The sequence below is a fragment of the Pteropus medius genome, unplaced genomic scaffold, assembly GCF_902729225.1.
Source record: "Pteropus medius unplaced genomic scaffold, Ma_sr-lr_union100, whole genome shotgun sequence".
Classification (NCBI taxonomy): Eukaryota; Metazoa; Chordata; class Mammalia; order Chiroptera; family Pteropodidae; genus Pteropus; species Pteropus medius.
This window is the reverse complement of record NW_024355327.1, coordinates 3772530-3789749: the sequence shown is the minus strand read 5'-3', so window position 1 is coordinate 3789749 and position 17220 is coordinate 3772530. Positions and strand designations below refer to the sequence as shown.

At 45.4% G+C, this 17220-nt stretch overlaps 1 protein-coding gene across 1 annotated transcript in view; it reads right to left on the bottom strand.

Moving 5' to 3' along the window:
• Positions 1–6701, bottom strand: part of IL17RD (interleukin 17 receptor D) — a 62158-nt gene extending 55457 nt beyond the window's left edge. The window contains exon 1 of the mRNA XM_039858530.1: positions 6476–6701. Within this exon, the coding sequence (XP_039714464.1) occupies positions 6476–6604 (129 nt within the window). The 5' untranslated portion in view covers positions 6605–6701. The remainder of the gene's footprint in view (positions 1–6475) is intronic.
• Between the last annotated feature and the right edge of the window lie 10519 nt (positions 6702–17220).

Here is a 17220-nt window from a genome sequence, read left to right as displayed (position 1 = left end):
CACAGTAGAGGTAGTTTTCATTGATGCTATTAAATCAGACAATTTATAGGCCAACTTCCGTTTTAGAAGAGAATTACATGTGTGTTCACATCACATCTTTATTTTGTCATCCACCCAGTGATTTGTTGAGGACAGCTGGTACCTATTAAGTCCCCCCTTTAAATGTTGTAGCCTTAATTAGCTACATCCACCTTCCCCCAACATTTCCGAATGAGGAACCAAAGAAAAGAGAAGCCGTTTCTATCGTGGATACTTTGAACAACGGAGCTGTAAATGTTAAAATAACAGTCTCCACTGGAGACTAACTAGTTATTTTTTAGGCCCCTTCACAAAAACAAGATATAGGTGGAGTTTAAATTTTCATTTTTTTTTTTTTACTTAGGTAATGTTTTAATTGTTCAATTTTTAGTTTCCTGCCTGGTGTTATTAATTAAACCTTCTTTTAAGATACCGCTTGGGAAAGGATGAGGGCCAGTCTCTCCAGAGATACTCTTGGTATTATTTAAGCTACAAACTTCTTACTTGGACTTCTGAGCACATGAGACCAAGCAGACAGAATCTCCAAGTAAAGAATAAGCCGAGTATCTCTCTACTGTGCTCTTCCCAGACACTGAAGAGTTTCCAACTCACACAATGAGAAATTCAGTTAATCAAATCGCTTTAATCTGCCATATGCAGATAAGACGCACACTGCTTTGGTTACAATTTAGGTTTCCCTTCTTTTAAAAAAAAAAAAAAAGTACCCATTTATGCATTCAGGACTTCAATTGTGAATGATGTCAATTTTGAGCAAGATAAGGAGCCCCCTCAAGGATTCCCCCTTATATTTGGTTTCTTCTTAGAGGCTTGCCCCAGATTTAATCTGCAGTAAGACTATCTATTTCAATAGGATGTAATCACTCCTGGGCTTGTGTCTTTTCAATCAGCCAGTGGCCCTGCCGAGTTTAGAGTGGCAGAGAGGAAGTGGCCTGTGGTTAAACAGAGGAAATACCAAGGCATTTTAATAGAGCAAATAGTCTCTTTACTTCCCACCGGGAAGCGCTTCAAAGGCCCAGGGCCCTGGAGGAGACAATGTGTTGCAGAGCCATCAGTCACCTAATCGTGTGTCAGGCTCATTGAGAACAACCCAGCAGCCAACACAAACACTGCCCAGGACATTGCCTCCCACTGGCCGGGCAAGTCAGGCTGCCTGGAGATGGGGCCCATAGCACCAGCACAGACAGCCCCACTGGGCTTGCTGAATGCAGGAGACTCTCCAAATCTAGGAGACATACAACATGGAAAAGGTCTCAGCTGCCAGGCTGTTGTGGCAGAAGAGAGGTCTGCTCCAAGGGCACTGCCCCAATCCCAGCCTGTGAATCTTCTGGGAGTGCCTAAGCCCTTGACTCAGCTCATACTCTTACAAACTGAGGTGGCGGGGGCAAGCTTCCAGAAGCCTAAAACCTCATCTGCCAGAGGCAGACACAAGAGGCAGTGAGGGGGAATGGAAGAGACAATTAATTGTTGATAGGGTGGTCCCAGCAGCAGCAGACATCTTCTGGGGCACTGTATGTGAAAAGTTTAGGGACCCAAGGGGGGAAAGGGGGTTCAAATGCTTAAAAAGAGTTCAAAAAACCAACACATCTTAGGCAAAATGAAGCATGAAAAATACTCAACTTAAAATAAAGACTTAAAAAAAGCATTAGCAGTTCTTTCCTTTGTAGAGAAGCTGTTTGTCAGGTTTGAACTGCTGAGAATATGATTTGGATGCTACCTTACTCTTTCCTGAGACTATTTTCCAGACAAGCCCAGCTGTTCTGGGGAGGAACCCAGTGGAAGCATCAGGTCTCCTTCACTCCTGGCCTCCTCTTTAACCTCAGGCCAGAGGCATCCACCCGCACTAGGTGCCCTGCCCAGCTGGCTCCCCAGGTACCCCCCTCAGCAGCCTGACCCCCTTCATAGGCCAGGGCTCTTACAGTCTCCACTTTCCTAAGTCCAGTGAAGTAATTTAAAGTCAAACTCTGATTTTAAATGTTTAGAATGTGGCTTCCCTCCCCCTTCTTCTGATCACAGAAGCCTGTCTCCCAAAGCAATGGCTCTCATCTTTGAGAGAGCATCAGAGGAACTTGTTAAAATGCCAATACCTGGGCCCCATCTCACTCCTATTCTGGTCCCATTAGCCTTGAATCTGCATTTTAACAAGCTCCAAGGCAATCCTGATAATACTGGAAGCCGGTGGATTCACACTGAGAAATCTTGTTTGAAAGGAAATGGTGCCACAGCCCATACTTAGTTGCTGGTCACATTCACCTAACTGTATCCCCAAGTTAATAACTAGCACAATGCCCCAGGCACTGCAGGGGCTCCAGGGTCAGGTGGGGAAAGGAGAGCTGCTCAAGAGAGATGGACATGGGCCAGGAGGATTCCCAATTAAATCTGCAAAACAGGCTGGAAGAAAAGCTGCATTTCTTATAAAAATATCTCTCTGAAAAACGTGTCAACCAGGACTGAGCCATTTTTAGCCAAGAATTTTGTAAGGGACACAAGTGCATGTATAACACGGATGACATGGCCACAGACAGGCTGACCAGATGCAGGCTTGGGAGCCATAAGCTACAAGTGAATGAAAATGCATCCAATTCAGAATCAAATAAACATGCCTGGGCCCACAGCCAAGGAGAGTTCTTGCATTGGACTTTTATCAGGGACCTAAATTTTAACCAGCTGGAACTTCTTCTTTTCCAAGTACCACCCTATTCCTTTCTACCTTTTGAGATGAAGTATTTGCCTTAAATGGGAAACTTGCACTTCGCTGTAAAGAAGATGCCAGCATTCTGGCTTCCTGAATTCCTGAAGGAACAGGCATTTTGGAGGTAGAAACTGTGTTTCTGGGATAGCAGACCAGAGAAGGTATACCCCATTTAGTTAGGAAAGCAAGAAATGTTCCTCCTCCTCCACTTCAGGAAAAGCCACTAAACAGAAACCTGTGTAAGTAGATTCCTAATTCTTTGTTCCATAAATAGGCTTCTCAAACAACCAGCAAGACAAGAGGTGGGAAAGAAACCTCAGCACAAGTGATTGATACAAAGTTACCCACCACAAACAAACCCATTCCACTATCAAAAAGCAAGAGTTAAGACCCAGTGACAAAGAGGATGCAAAACCTCCCTTCTGGATGTTTTGCAAATTGTTACTTCTTTGGGAAAACTGTATTTATCACTCAAAGAACAACTTTACCTGGCGAGGGCCCTAAGACATTTTTTAAAAACTGGCCGAAGAAGTGTGCCCACAACTCAATTCTAAAACACTGGGCTGTGTTCAAGATGGTATCAGTCCCTTAACTGCACCGCTAATAATGGGGAGGTTGTGAAATTTGACCACTTAAACCAGGCTGCTATTCTGAGAGCAGCCCTGAAGGGTGTGTTAGCAGAGCTGCCGAAGGAGGGTTAGCAGGCTGCAGTCAACTTGCAAGTCCTGGAAAATACACATTCCTGCAGGGGCTAGAGTTCCTGGAACAAATGTTCCCTGGAGATCAAGGGAGTCAGCTTCTCTCCAGCTCTAAGATCCTGCCCTTCCTTCAGGGCTCACTCTCTACCCTGCTGTCCCTCTCTCAGGTCCTGACCTGGACCCACAGGAAGTTCACTCCTATTTGTATCACACATAATCGATCGACATTTTTATATGTTCATATAGTCCCAACTAGACTATAAGCAACCTCAGAACTGAGACCAACATCTACAAGCTGAACATCCACTATCTGGTAGGAAACTCATACATGAATCAAATATCCAAGTCACTGTACACCAGTATTTACTGGCCAGTCCTCGGACAGAGCAACTTCTGGAGGAAGTTACCTAGGGAGGTGGGAGCAGGGAAGGCTTTCCCAGGAAGTAATGCTAGAGCTCAGAGGGGGTGCTGAGGTGTAAAAAAGAAAACACAGGCAAGAAGACCACGTGCATAAGCCTGCTATGGAGAGGACACTGGAGCTCGGTGCTCTGATCTCGCCCCACATTTTAAAATCTATCAATTAATACAGGATTTAGCAGGATGGCTGCAGTGTCTAATTGGGTTCCGCCAAGGTTTACAGGGCTCCAGGCACGGAGGCTACCAAGATGAGGTTAAGTAACTGCCTAAAGAAACTAGTCTGAAGACACAGATGTGAATACTGCCAATGTAGTCTGGTGAGAACCAAAGTGCAAAAACCTGCATGAGAAGATGATGCAAGGACAATGGCATTCCTGAGGAGGCGTCAACTGAGCTGAGTCTTAGGCCAAGCAGGGGGTTCTCAGGGGAAGAAAAGGCATCCCAGGAGCAGGGAAAACCATGCCTCACAGCATAAAGGGCACAGGAATTACAGAGCAAAGTGAGAGGGGCAGGGTCTCAGGCTAGAAAGATGGATATGCTAGGCCGGTAGGCAAGATGGGTCAGGGAAAGCTGGTAGCTCCATCAGAAGCACCGAAGGCAAGTTCAAGACAGAAGGAGCCATGTATGAGATTGGGAAGAGCCTGGGAGATGGCCCAGAGGATTCCATGCTCCTTCAAGAAGAGGATGCAGATGACCCAAGGAAAGGACTGGTGGAGCCAAGGTAGGAGCTGTTGAGGACCTCCAACTAGAAGACGGAAGAGAGGAGGTGCGCATGAATGTGAAGCCACTGGGCCGCCATTAATTCTGTACAGGTGCAGGTTTAGGAGAGAACATATTACCATAGGCAAAGAGAACAAAACCACTCGGCTTGGCTCCTTTGAGGTGTTACTATACTCATCGCATTAAAATTTCATAAGCTTTGTGTACTGACACATGAAGCCACCTAGGCAAAAACAACAAAAACTGCAAAAAACAACAAATTGAACTGATTTACCTATGCCATCATATGAAAACCCCAAATAAAATAAATGCCTGTGATGCTGTTACAGTCATTCAAAAGCCAACCCATCAGTCTAGATCCAAAAACTTTAGGAGAACCAATAAGTCGACATGAGATAGCCTCAAGGAAAACTTTCTGATCTAAAAACTGGGGAAAACTTGGTATCTATTTATTTAAAAAAAAAAAAACAACAAAAAACATTATAATAGTGATACTTTCCTAAAATGGGAGAAAGTAAGAAAACGTCATGTTTTTCTTGGATAGGAAGGTTATATTCACTATGGAGTTGGTGGGAGGGTGTGTTGTAGCTGTCTACCCGGCAACTTTTGGGTTTGAAGAAATCCTAGCTGCCTGGCTCATACTTAGTTTTCCATACTTTCTCAGAATATGACAAAAGTGAGCTGGAGGCACCAGCCTGTGCCCCTAAAGGGGTGTCAGGCTTTGACTGTGCTGAGGACGCTGGGAGCACCCCAGAAGAGGTGGGTCAACATTACTCTAAGCAAATTGTCCCATATCCCATCCCTCAGGGCAACAGTGCTGGGAAAAGTATGTAATCCCCATTTACTCCCATTTTTCAGGTGAAGAAACTGAGGATCATAGCTGCCCAGGAGCAGAGCCAATCTCATGTCCGTGGCTGCCTGAAAGCAAAGTCCATGACCTCTACACGTGAGTGTCCTGACGCCAGCTGGCCCCCTCGGCTTCTGTGGGAGGTAGGGGCCAGAGAGATGCAGTCTCCAGGTCCTGGGGTCGCCCAAGGCCAGAATCCCTGGTAAGGACCCGGGACGGCAGTGTTCTGACGCACTCAACCCCTCACCCCATGCCCCACCGTCTGGACAGCATCAAAGGAGCGCTCCGTTACAGGGAGAGGACTCCAAGCACACGGCGGAAGTCTGTGCACTTCGCAGAGACCAGTGTGGTCTCCGGCACCTGACCGAGGTGATAAATTCTTGCCTTCCTTTGGCCGTGAAAAATATCCTCAATTCAAGTTGGGGCAGAGGGCGGGAGATCATTCGTGAGACCATCTGGAGATGAAGGGGTGAACGGGGTACAAAATTTCCCAGCAAGTCAGGAGTCCGGGGTCGAGTGAAAGTGGGGGTAAGATGGCCCGGCCTAGAAGGAACAAAGCGGCCCCGAGATGGGGGATGCATCCCTCCCCTGCGCTCCGGGTCACCTCCCTGGTAGCCCTGAGATTCTGCAGAGCTCTGGGGGAAGACTCCCACTCCCGCTCCAAAGCGCCCCGGATCCGAACAACTTGGAGGATCCCAGAAACGGGGCGCGCAGCCCCGAGGCAGAGGAGGTCCTGGGCGGGGAACAAAAGGTGGGGCGTCCTCTTTCCACTCGCTGCCGGACGCCCCGCTCGCCCGTCCTCTGGGAGCCGGACCCCGGCTTGTGGCCGCGCCTCATTAACAACACAAAGCCGGGGGTCCGGCGGCCCCTTTTATCCCCGCGGGGGCTGGCAGACGCGCGCCCGGGGAAGGAGGGAGGAAGGTCCGGAGCCGCGGAGATCCCAGCCGGACCCGAGACTCCGCAAAGCAATCAAGTTGGCGCGAGCTCGGACGCCCACGAGCACCTGTGCGCGCCGCGTCTGCCGCGCCTTTGGGGACGGCGAGAAGCTGGCCGTCCTCTCCTTACCCTCCAGCCACAGGTGTCGGCGCCCCCTCGCGCTCTGCTGGAGCCACCCGCGGCCACGGCCAGCTGCGAGCCGTTGAGACAGGCGTTGACCGTGAAGAAGACGGAGCAGAGCTGCAGCCACGGGGCCATGTCCGTGCGCTCGCCTAGCCCGGCCCTGCTCTGCACCCCGGCAGCCAGCCGCGAGCCAACCCCGAGTGGGCGGTGGCGCCGGCGGCCGCGGAGCGGGCCGCACCACCGAGCATGCGCCTCAGGCCCGCGCCCCGCCTCTTCTCGTCGGGCCCCGCCCCCAGACGCGACGCCCTGGCTCTGGCCCCGCCCCTCTAGCCTGGTCCTCTTTCTTGGCCCCGCCCCGCCTTCTAGGCCACCTCCCCGTGGCCACGCCCGAGTAACCGCTGAGAAGTCGGCAGCAGCAGTTTTTTTCCCCTTACCTGAGAGGTCGTTTTTTAATCCAAAGGTTTCGTGCAAGTGATGCCTGCTCCCTCAAAAACTCAGGAAAACACGAAAAACATAATAATAATAGCTTTAATAATAATTTAATAAGCACAAACTCTTTTCCAGGCCTCCTCTCGAATCCCCGCAACCACACAGGAAGTGTCAGTATTATTGTTATCCCAGTTTTCGGCGCAGAAAAGTTAGGGTAATGCGGTGGGTAGAGAAATCCTGGCTGGGACCCCGGACAAATGACTTACTCTCTCCACGTTACTGTTTCCTCCTCCTGTTAACTGGAATAAAAATAAAGAGTATCCTCGTCTGGGAAGAATGCTAATGGTTGACACAGTTCGCGCTCAATAAATGCTACAATCTATTATTAACTGACTTGCATAAGGTCACACAGCTGGTACGTGCCAGACCGAAGATTCAAAACCAATACAAAACTTAGCCACTACACTTGTCAAACTTACTCTTGTGAAGTGGTTCGTATTTCTGTTTGGAAGAGGAAGCTGAGGCTCAGAGAAGTGGAGAAGCCAAGGTTACAGCGACTTTCACCACAATCCTCCTCCCTGCTTTGTCTTATATCTGTGCACCTGATACAGGAATATCCTACCACTTCACACTTCTCGATTGCCCCTTCCCTCAACTATGCCACCACCTCCTCCTCCACAACGGCGTCACTGTGGGGAGCTGTTGTTTCAATGCTCTGCTTCCCTCTAGGTCTCCCCTAACCCTCCCTGACACTCTTGGTACGTCTCATTGGGTCATTCCCAGCCCATACAGCAGGGGAAGTCAGGGGGTTGGCCATGAATGTCAGGGGATGAGATGAAGTCAGAACCACATGGGTGTTGGTGAAACACCACAGAAGCCATGAGGCTGCCTTCTCCTTAGGGTCCTTAATCTATATGACATTCCAGCCTAGATATGCTCCATAATTTAACCAATCCTCTGCTGAGGAGCATGTATTATAATCAGTGATTCAAAAATATCCTCACACATATATCTTGATACATTTATTCAATTATTTTCTTAGTGTACATTCTTAGAATCAGAACTACTAGATTATGCACATTTAAAATTGCCAAACTGCTCAATATCTCATTGTCATCTTAACTGGCTTTTCTGGTTGCTAATGAGGTAAAGGCCATGTATTTAGTAGCCATTTGCATTTCTTCTCTTGTTTTAGAGTTGGACTCCAGGAAAAGGATCAGTACTTGGAGCTTATGATAGAGGGAGAGCATTAAGGAGAGTGTTGGGGAGAGGAAAGTGTTTCTTCCTGGATTTTTCTTACATCGCCATGTGAGAGAGTGCTCCAATTTTTCTGAAGGTGTGCAGAGGACACAGAAAGAAAAAGCCTAAGTGTCCACTCTAAAACATAATTAAAATGACATAACCTCAGGGCCAGGGACTGAGAGTTCCTCCTACTTACCTTCCAGGGAGGCCATAAACATTCGTGTGGGGTGGAGAAAGGGTGGGGGTGGGAGAACCACATATATCAAAGAGTCAGATTTGGCAAGAAATAAAGATAATAAATTGGCATTTGGCAACATTCTCCCCACCCTGGTCTTCTCCATTGATTCTTTCATCCCTTCTATTTATCCTGACCCATCAGAATATTTGTGAGGCTGCAGGAAGTAAACCTCTGTACTGAGAGCTGAGATAAAATTAGGGAGCCAGGTCCCCACAACGCCTCCATGGACCATGCCTTTCTCCCAGGTCACAGGCAAGACCGGTTGTATAAGTGACCAAAGGATGAAGCACTTCCCAAATACAACACATGGTCTCATCCACCAAGGCCACCATTGCCTATGGTCCAGTTACAATTTCAGCTACCCCTCACCATCCCCGTCTGATTCACCTTCCTGCATCCAGAACTGGGCATTCTGCCTGGCATTCACTAGTGATAAAGAAACTGCTGTCCTCTCCATCCCTGTTTGGAATGAAGCTGAGGATTAAACAGATTAAGTCACCTTAAAATAAGCTGTTGACAAATGTAAATATATTTCTCCAATTTACCTAGAACCTAACCAGATTAAAAAAAAAAAAAATCCTTAACAAAGTATTGGATATCGTTAAGAGTCCAATTATCCCCTGAAATACCAGAAAAGATAGTGATCATGGAAACGATTTGTATCCTGAGTCATTTTTAGCTGAGAATAACTAAAGACCATTTTAATAAAAATAGTGGTTAGAAGCAGTGGGCTGAAATTCGAATTTATTTTTGGTATTGTGATCAAGTAGTATGTTTTATGTACCAATCAACATATTAAAGGTAATGGATGCCCCCCTCCCCAGTCTCCCAGCAAGCTGAGCGTCTAAGCCCCCACAAAGCCTCCTGGATGCCAGTCCAGCCCCCTGGCAGTCTTGGCTCCAACCAGGTAACTGTCATCATCTCCGCTTCACAGGTGTGGAAGCCAGAGGTCCGAGACTCACCTGCCCACCACGCCCCAACCAGCGCTGCAGCCTTCCCAAACTGGCCTTGGAGCCACCCAGGCTGCCCAGAGGCCCCAGCGGGCGGAAGATCTGGGGCCGATGACCCAACCCCGCAGCTCGAAATCCCGGGACACTTATCCCAAAGTGCCAGAGCGGTGCTCGTCGCCGCCACTACAACGAATTACGTGTCCACCGCTACTTTCCATTTCTTTTCCCAGAAGGTAATGAAGCTTGGGGCGCTCAGTCTCCACGGTAACCGCGAGGGGGCGCGCGCGGTCCAGATCGGAGACTCTCAGGCAATTCGGGACTGTGCCGCCGAGAGTGCACGCTCTCCATTCAGCTCTCTTCAATTTCCGAGCTACTCCCTCCTTGCCTCCTCCGGTCTGGCTGCGGGGGCGGGTAATGGCCCCCCATATTGGTACTGCTCTTTCCTTTGTAGTTCTTTTCACCCCGCCACGAAGTCTCTTTTATGAAACTCTCCTCAAGACACCCCATTTAAAAGCCGTTTCTTGTTGGGATTCTGACTAATATATTACAATTTTAGTTAAATCAATATTCTATGTTTATATTACTATGATCATGTAAAACATTATTCACCTTTAAGGCAAGTAGTGTTTGATGATAGTATTTCCTTTCTTATTACAACTCTTGTGTATGTGTGTGTGTGTGTATAGTTAATATTTACCTTTTTAAAAGCACTTGCTTTATTTTATGGAACCCCCTTGTTAACTCTTCCCATACAACTTTCCACATGGAGAGGCATTAGCTTTTCTCAGTTCCATTTATTCCCCATGGGACATCCTCATGCTCCTGTCCCAGTCAGGCTTGGATGTTCTCCAGATCTGCCCAGCTGTCATTCACTTTTCGTCTCTCATGTGTTAGAACCCTATTTTCTGGATCCTACATATTTTTCTGGGTTTTCTCACTCATTGTGGTGGGCCATATCCTTTATTTACTTCTTGAGAAAAGCTATGGGAGGTAAATTTTGTGAGACCGTTCATGTCTAAAAAGTATCTTTATTAAACATCACAGTTAATTAATAATTTGACCGGGTATTGAATTTTATGTTGAAAGTAATTTTCCACTGGAATATTGAAGGCATTGTTCTTGTGTCTTTCAGTTCTAGAAGCTGTGGTTTAGAAGTCTGGTGTCATTTTTATTCTTGGTCCTTCGAACATCTCTCTCTCTCTCTCTCTCTCTCTCTCTCTCGCTGCCCTCTTTAACCCTATTGTCCTGAAGTTTCACATGAATGAGTTTTTTGATTTGTTATGGTCTCCCACTTTGGAGACACTTGTCCTGAGTTCTGGGAATTTCTTTTGAGTATTTCTTTGATATCTTTCTCCCCTCCTTTTCTTCTCTTTACTTTCTTTTTTTGGAAATCTTGAGTTGATGATAGGTATCCTAAGTTTATCTTCCACTTTTCTTATAATTATCAACTATTTTCCATCACCTCTTCCATTCTTTAGAACATATCTTCAACTAGATGGTCAAAATCTAATGAATTTTTACTGCAATGATCATATTAATATCCCAAAGCAGCTCATTCCTTTCACAGAACATCTTGTTCTTACTTAAAGGAAGTAATTCCTTCTCTCTAAGGAATAGTTTTCTTTTGTTTCCTCCGTGTGTGTGTGTGTGTGTGTGTGTGTGTGTGTGTGTTTAGCTTGTTTGAACTTTTAAAGTGCAATCAGCTTTTCCTGGCTCCTCTAATATTATTCTTAAGGAAATGGACATGCTATGTCAGCAGGTTAGGATTAAAACTACGTAATCGATATCTGGAAACAAAGATCCCAGACAGGTCACATATGTTAAGAGGAAAGAGGCCCTAGTGAACCACTCAAACAAGACATGGTCAATAAACAACTTGGAGCAACCATGCCAAATCTTAGCCATTTTATTTATCAAATTATTGCACATATAGTTTTTAGCTCTCCACTCACCTTCTACCACCAGATTTATTTTTGTTTGTTTTCTCCAGTACCATCTTGAACCTAAATGATATGGATTGTGACACATATGAATGCATAATCATAATGACTACCATTTTTATATTCAACTGTTTATTTAGCAAGCATTTATTGAGTGCCTACTATTTGCTGGGCATTGTGCAAGGCAATAGAAAAGAATATGCTCAAGGTCATGAGGTCCCTCCAGGGAAGTACTCCACACTTAGCAGAGCCTACTGAATCTGGGAGGCAACTCCTGAGGGCTGCATTTAACAGGTGAAGGATCTGAGACTCAAGGAGGTGCCCTAGTTTGCCCAAATGGCACAGAGCTATTTGGAGACAATGCTGCATCATGAACCCAAATTTTCTTCTCCCACACTCTATGTTTTGAAGGCTGGGAAATAAAGAGAAGCTGAAATAAATGAACCATGAAAAGAGAGTTCACAGAGACAGGAAGAGAACCAAGAGGAAGTTGTATTAGAGTTCTCTAGAGAAACAGAACCAATAACACACACACACACACACCCCCACACACACACATGAGGAGATTGATTATAGGAATTGGCTCATGCAGTTGTGGAGGCCAAGAAGTTCCACAATCTGCCTCTGCAAGTTGAAGAACCAGGCAAGCCAGTGGTGTCATTCATTCCAAGTCAGAAGGCCCAAGAATTGGGGGCTGACAGAGTTAGTCCCAATCGGAATCTGAAAGTCTGAGACCAGAAGCCATGATGTCTGAGGGAAGAAGGCGACAGATATCTTAGCTCAAGCAAAGAGAGAGAGTTTGCCCTTCCTCTGCCCTTTCACTCTGTTTGGGGCCTTGACCCACTAGATGATGCATCGGGGAGGGCCAGCAGCTTTACCCAGTTCACCAATTCAAACACCAATTTTTAAAAAAAAACACCTTCACACCCTGAAATAATGTTTTACTAGCTTTCTGGGCATCCCTTAACCCAGTTAAATTGACACATAAAATTAACCATCACAGAAGCCAAGGAGAAAGTTTCAAAGTATTTGCTCAGGCTCTACCCCGCTTCCCCTGGCTTCATTTACATTTTTGAAGAGACCAACTCAGGGCAAGTAGGGGAGAACAGGGGTTACCATCGCACTTGGGGGAAATAGGACCGAAGAGGAGGAAGACACATACTATGCTCATTTTACAGTTGCAGGAAGCCTCTCTATTCTCTGGAGTTAATGCCAGCGGGGGGAAATCCTCACATTTCAATAACGTGAACACCTTATTCAGGGCAGGGCAGCAGCCCCAAAAGTAGGAGCCTTCTAGGGCATACCTCCCACTGCCAGGGGAGGGCCAAACGGCACCTCTCAGTTGTGAAAAAACGCAATTAATGTCTCCCCGACCTAAGCCCCTTGAGTAGGAAATTCTAGCGCTAAATTTTCTAGAGATGGAGCGAGGGAATGACAGATTGCAAAAACAGACAAAGCAAGGCGTTAAGCCAAGTTCAAGAGCAAGAGAAGTCAGCCTCACACCAGCATCAAAAAACACACAGAAAACTCTGAGAGGCCCGAAAGTGCCCCAGGGGCTTCCTCCTCCGGAGGGAGCAGTGGCTCTGAAGATTTAGGTGAGACAGCTGCTCTGCATCCCTGCCCCTGACAGTGGAATTGCCTGCAGGTGAGCACAGGCTGGGATGGGGTGGGGTGGGGCGGGGTGGGGGTGGGGATGGAGGAGTAGAGGAGAGAACAGTTCACCTTCCCTTCACTGGAGAGGTCAGACGATGACTTCCACTGGCCTTCCCCAGTGCACTTAAATATATCTATTTAAACTAGAAACCTAAAACAAATTCTTCCTTTGCAGTTGGCTGCCATTATGTAATGTCTCACAGTGTTTCCCTAGGACTCTCCAGGCGGTCTCATTTAATGACTTGGTTGCGCTTCCAGCTTTGTTCATGACTTCCAAGCTGCTTTCCATAAAATCGAGCCATATGTACATTGGCTACACTTGACATAATAGTCTATACCTTTAAAAGTAGGCATGTATCGTTGCCAGCCCAATGTTGGGAATAGTGTGCAAGGCCATAGATTGGATTCTTTTTTAAAAAAAAAACTGGCCACATTTCAAGCTCCTTAAAAAATGTTTTTAAAATATTTTTAAATTTACAGAAAAGTTTCAAAAATAGTTCAAAGAGTGCCCGTATGCTCTCCACCTAGCTTCCCCTCATGTTAATTTCTTATATAACCACAGCACAATTATGAAAAACAGACATTTAACATTAATATAATACTACTGGGTAATCTACAGACATTATTGGAATTTCACCAGTCTTCCTACTACTGTCCCCATTTTCTTGTTTTTGGTCTATAAGATTTTTTTTTTATTTTAGTTTTTTTAAAATTTAGTTTCAAGTATACAGTACATTAGTTAGACATCTGTATTGTTCATAAAACAATCCTCTCAATTGCATCCTCCCTCCCCTGACACTCGACCAAGCCAATATATTAATGCTAACTGCATTCCCTATGCCGTGCTCCCCATCCCTGGGACCATCCATCAGCTACTAATTTGTACTTCTTTAGCCCTTCACGCCATTCTCCCAGCCCCCCAAACCCACTTTCCCTCTCTCCGACACCAAATTGTCCACTATATTTGTAAGTCTGTTTTTGATTAGTTTGTTCTTTTTATTCCTAGATTCCACATATAAGTGAAATTATATAGTGTTTATCTTTCTCTGTCTGACTTGAATACCTTCTAGGTCCATCAAAGCAATATCTTTTTCCACCCCCTTCTTTTTCATATGTAGAGATCTTGTTTTCCTATCCTTTCAGCCACTCTGTCTTTTGGTTGGAGCACTTAATTCTTTTCCATTTGAGGTACTTATTGATAGGAATGTAGTTGTTACCATTCTTTATTCCTGTTTTTGATACATGTTTTTTCTTCTTAAAGAAGTCCCTCCAACATTTCCTGTAATATAGGCTTGGTGGTGATAAATTCCTTCAGCTTATTTTTGTCTGGAAAGCTCTTGATCTGTCCTTCGACTCTAAATGATAGCTTTGCTGGATAAATTATTTTTGGTTGTAGATCTTGTGTCTTCATCCTGTCGAATATATTTTGCCAAGCCCTTCTGTCCTGCATAGTTTCTTTTGAGAAATCAGCTGCCAGTCTTAAGGGTGTTTCCTTATAAGTAATTATCTGTTTTTCTCTTGCTGCTTTTAATATTCCTTCTTTGTATTTAACCTTTGGCATTTTAATTATGATGTGCTTTGGTGTGGGCCTGTTTGGATCCTTGATTTTTGGAAATCTCGGAGCTTCCTGGGGTTCTATGTCCACTTCCTTCACCAGTTTAGGGAAGTTTTCCATCATTATTTCTTGAAACAGCTGTTCAGCATTTTGATTTTCTTCACTTATGCCAATCAGATAAATATTTGAAGCCTTAATAGTGTCCCATATGCTCCTTAAATTATTTTTATAGTCTTGGCTTCTTTTTTCTTGCTATTCTGATTGAGTTTCTTGATTGGCTTTCCTGTCCTCTAGATAGGGCATTTGATCCTTTCCTTTATTCACTCTGTTTATTCCTTTGTTTATTCCATTTAATATATTTCTCATCTCAGATAATGTATTTTTCATTTCAGACTGGTTCCCTTTTATAATTTCCATTTCCTTTGTTAAGTTTTTTATCTCTTTGTTGAAGTTCTCACTGAATTTATCTACACTTCCCAAAAGTTCATTGAGCATCTTTATAACCAGTGTTTTGAACTCTGCATCTGTTAGATTACTTGACTCCATTATATCTGGATCTCTGTTCTCTTCTCTCATATGGTTTCTGCTTCTTTGTCTTCCCATTTTGGCTGCCTTTCCATGTCTGTTTCTATGTACTAAACAAAGCTCCTAAGTCTCCCAGTCTTATTAGTGTGGATTTGTGAAGTAGGTGTCCAGTGGCACAGTCCTGAGAAGGGTTCAGCTGCAGGCCAAACTTAGCCCAAGCCCCTGCCCTTCCAGGACCACCTGTTAAGATTGAGCAAGCAATCCGCAGATGCTGTGCTTATAGTTGCCTCAAAAGGCCAAGCCAGAAACCGAGGCCAGCTGCCTCCAGTGTGGGTCTAGGCGCTGCTCAGCCAGGAGCACCAGATTCACTGAGGCTATACCATAATGTGGTTTGGGTGGAGCCTCAAGTTGGGGGAGGCAGGGTTTCAGGGAATCTTCTGAGTGGAGCGACCTCTGTTATCCAGTCTGATGACATCACAGCAATGGCAGCACTAAATCTTCCCACTGGGAGAGGGGAGGGATCTACAGGGAACAATGGATACCACTGGCACTTCTGTACAGAGCGAATCTCGCCTCTGCCCTCACTTGGACAAAATCTCCCTGCAAGTGTCTGGTGACCCCTGTGTGGAGCTGAAACGGCACTGGTGCTCAGAGCAAGCAGATCCGTCACCGGGAAAATCTGCTTGCGGACGAGGCTCCTTTAAGAGGCTTCTGCCGCTGCCACAGCCTCCATCTCACTCAGCCACTGGGGACCAGTTCGCCCCGCATCCTCACCTATCCCGCCTTCTGCCATTGCAGGGTGCTTTCTTGGATGGCCTGTTCATCAAGATCTCAGGCGATTTTTCCTTGCTGTTGCTCCTTGTTTCTGTCACAACTTTGATTTGGTCACCAGAGGGATAAACAGAGCCTCTATCATCTACGCCATTTTTTTTCTCCCCGTCCCCATTTTTAAAATAATTTTTTTAACTTTAGAATCATTTTAGATTTACAGTAAAATTGACAAGATAGTGAGAGAGGAGAGGAGGCATCTGAAAAAAATGCAAAGGAAAGGGCCTACAGAAGTAACTGACTCAGCCTGTTAAAACTACTCTCTCCCCCCATGCTGCTCAGTGCTCTTCAGCTAACATGTTTTCCCATAGCTACCTCCCCCACCTCAAGGACTCTCCAGCTCACATCTATTCATAGCTTGCTATCCAACTAATGTTCTTATTTCTGTAGCTGTGCAGGAATAACAAGACTGTGTAAAAATGCTTGTTATGTTACAATTAGAGTTCAGCCTTTGGATAGGAATCCACTGAGCAGGTCCCATCTCTCTGTTCAAGAACCCTATAATGGTGCTGATAACGCCAAGGTCACGGGTTCTACAAAACAAATGACCTGTAAGACCAGTGGTCTGAAAATACCTCCCCCTTTCGGCCTCCACCTGAAGCTCCTCCTTCCATCCTGAGTCACGATGCACACATGGAACCTCAGACAAAGGAATCACATGCCCCTTGCATGGACACTGCAAGGGTAGCTGTAAGAAATCTAACCAAGGGGAGCTTGTGCTTTGGGTCTGTTGAATGGCCCACGCTCTCCACCGGCATTAAATTCTCCTTCCTCTAACAAAATTGTCTGAGCATCTAATTTCCTCCGTCGGGTGTCGCTTCCTGCAACAATATTATAGAGAGTTCCCACGTACCTTGTATCTAGTTTCCCCTTTTATTAACATTTTACATTAGTTTGGTACATTTACCACAATAAATAAATCAATATTGATACATTATTAATAACTAAAGCCCATACTTTATTCAGATTTCTTTCATTTTTATCTGATGTCACTTTTCTGTTCCAGGATCCCATCCAAAATATCACATTACATTTAGTTGTCATGTCCTCCTTAGGCTTCTCTTGGCTATGACAGTTTCTCACTTTCCTTGTTTTTTATGACCCTGACAATTTCGAGTACTGATCAAGTATTTTGTAGGCTATCCTTCAGTTGTACTTTATATGATGTTTTGCTTATGACTAGACTGGGGGTATGGGTTTTTGAGAGAAAAACCACAGAGGTGAAATGCCCTTCTCATCACATCATATCACGATCCACTAATGTCCTTTTTCTGGTCTGAGATCCAACCCAGAATCCCACTTTGCATTTTTTTTTTCATGTCTCTTTAGTCTCTTCCAATCTCTGAAAGTTCTTCAATCTTTCTTTGTCTTTCATGACCTTGACACTTTGT